This window comes from Berghia stephanieae, chromosome 2 (assembly GCF_034508935.2).
Source record: "Berghia stephanieae isolate SIO BIC M18660-M18661 chromosome 2, UCSD_Bste_1.3, whole genome shotgun sequence".
Lineage (NCBI taxonomy): Eukaryota > Metazoa > Mollusca > Gastropoda > Nudibranchia > Aeolidiidae > Berghia > Berghia stephanieae.
In genome coordinates this window covers 100124856-100126485 of record NC_088361.1, presented here as the reverse complement: position 1 = coordinate 100126485, position 1630 = coordinate 100124856, and the positions used below count along the sequence as shown (strand labels likewise).

At 37.9% G+C, this 1630-nt stretch overlaps 1 protein-coding gene across 1 annotated transcript; it reads left to right on the top strand.

Moving 5' to 3' along the window:
- Window positions 1-542: 542 nt before the first annotated feature.
- LOC144964065 (zinc finger MYM-type protein 1-like) lies at window positions 543-1250 on the top strand. Its single transcript, XM_078898004.1, has one exon. It carries the CDS (start codon window positions 543-545, stop codon window positions 1248-1250), a length of 708 nt encoding a protein of 235 aa, XP_078754130.1.
- Window positions 1251-1630: the final 380 nt, after the last annotated feature.

The following is a 1630-nucleotide window of genomic DNA, read 5'->3' as shown; positions in this document are numbered from 1 at the left end:
GTTTCTAACACACCGAGGAGACAGCGCCGATTTAATAATGATTATTTTAAAACTGTTGAATGGCTTACTGCCAGTGAAAGCCGTAAAACGCTTCATTGTTTTTATTGCTTGATTTTTGGTGATGTATGCTCTAAGTGGACAACAGGAGGATTCAGTGATATTGCGCACATTTCGCAGGCACTGAAGAAACATTCTGAATCAAAAAGCCATGTCACAAATGCTGTTAAATATAAACTTTTCAACGTTGCAGACATAAGAAATCTGTTGGAAACAGGACATGCTGCGTCTGTGAGTCGTTATAATGAACAGGTGAAAGTTAACAGACAAGTTTTATCCAAGATAATTGATGCTCTTTTGTTTTGTGGTGTACATGAAATAGCCTTAGAGGTCATGATGAAAGCACTGAATCATACAATCGTGGAGTTTTTTTAGATCTTATAACGCGAGATGCTAAAAATGATCCATTGCTTGCAAATCATTTGGAGACAGCAACTGTAGCGCGCTATACGTCTAAGGAGACTCAAAACGAGCTCCTAAACTGTATGTACAATATTTATTTGGAAGAATTGAAAAGTGATATTACAAATACAAAGTTTGTTTCGGTTCAAGCAGATGAGGCCACGGATACAGGAAAACGTACACAGTTCGTTATTATTTTAAGATTTTTAAAGGGAGGGAAACTGGTTGAAAGGTTTTTAGAATTTGTTGAAGTCAGTGATAGGACAGCTGACGGACTAGCAACAACTCTGACGGAAGCTCTTGAGAAACTAGATGTGAAGGAGAAATTAATTGCTCAGACATATGATGGAGCAGCTGTGATGTCTGGCCGACTTTCTGGGGTTCAGGCAAAGCTCAAAGAAACATTTCCGAACGCTGTTTTTACTCATTGTTACGCCCACCAGTTAAATTTAGTATTAAAACAAGCGTGTTCACGTATTAGAGGCTGTAAAATTTTCTTTTCAAACATTATAGCATTTTCCACTTTTTTCTCTCATTCTTCAAAACGAGTCGACGCCTTCCGTCAATTTTGCCAACGCGCCCTACCCACTCCCTCAGAGACTCGCTGGAATTTCCAATCCCGTCTTATTGCTTGTATAGCGGCACAGAAGGAGGAACTTATCAGCCTTTTTGAGAAAATATTAGACGAAGATTGGGACGATGATACAACTCAAAAAGCATCTGGCCTTTTAAACATTTTAACAAATGAAACATTCGTTTTTTCCTCAATGCTTTCAACAAAATCTTTATGAATGTTGACATATTATTTGGAATACTCCAGAGACGCTCACTTGATTCGCACATGTGTGAAAGGGCAATAAACACATTTCAGGATGCAGTTTCTTCCATTAGGATGGAAATCAGTTCATATTTACCAGAAGAGCAACATCAAGCTAAAAGAAGAAGAGATAACAGAAGTGATAATAAGTTGGCAGCCATTGAAGCATGCGACATAATAGCAAATCAAATTACCGATAGGTTTAGTCAGCATAACGCAGTCATTTCATTTAACCTCCTCAATGTAGACAATTTCCCGACCTTCGTTCATTCCTTTCCCACAAATTTAATATCAGAAGCAGTAACATATTACCCAATTCTTCATAAACCTAAACTGACGACAGAATTAGAAGTT

Coding starts and splice junctions, on each gene's coding strand:
- LOC144964065 (XM_078898004.1), top strand. CDS start 543: ATGTACAATATTTATTTGGAAGAATTGAAAAGTGATATTACAAATACA.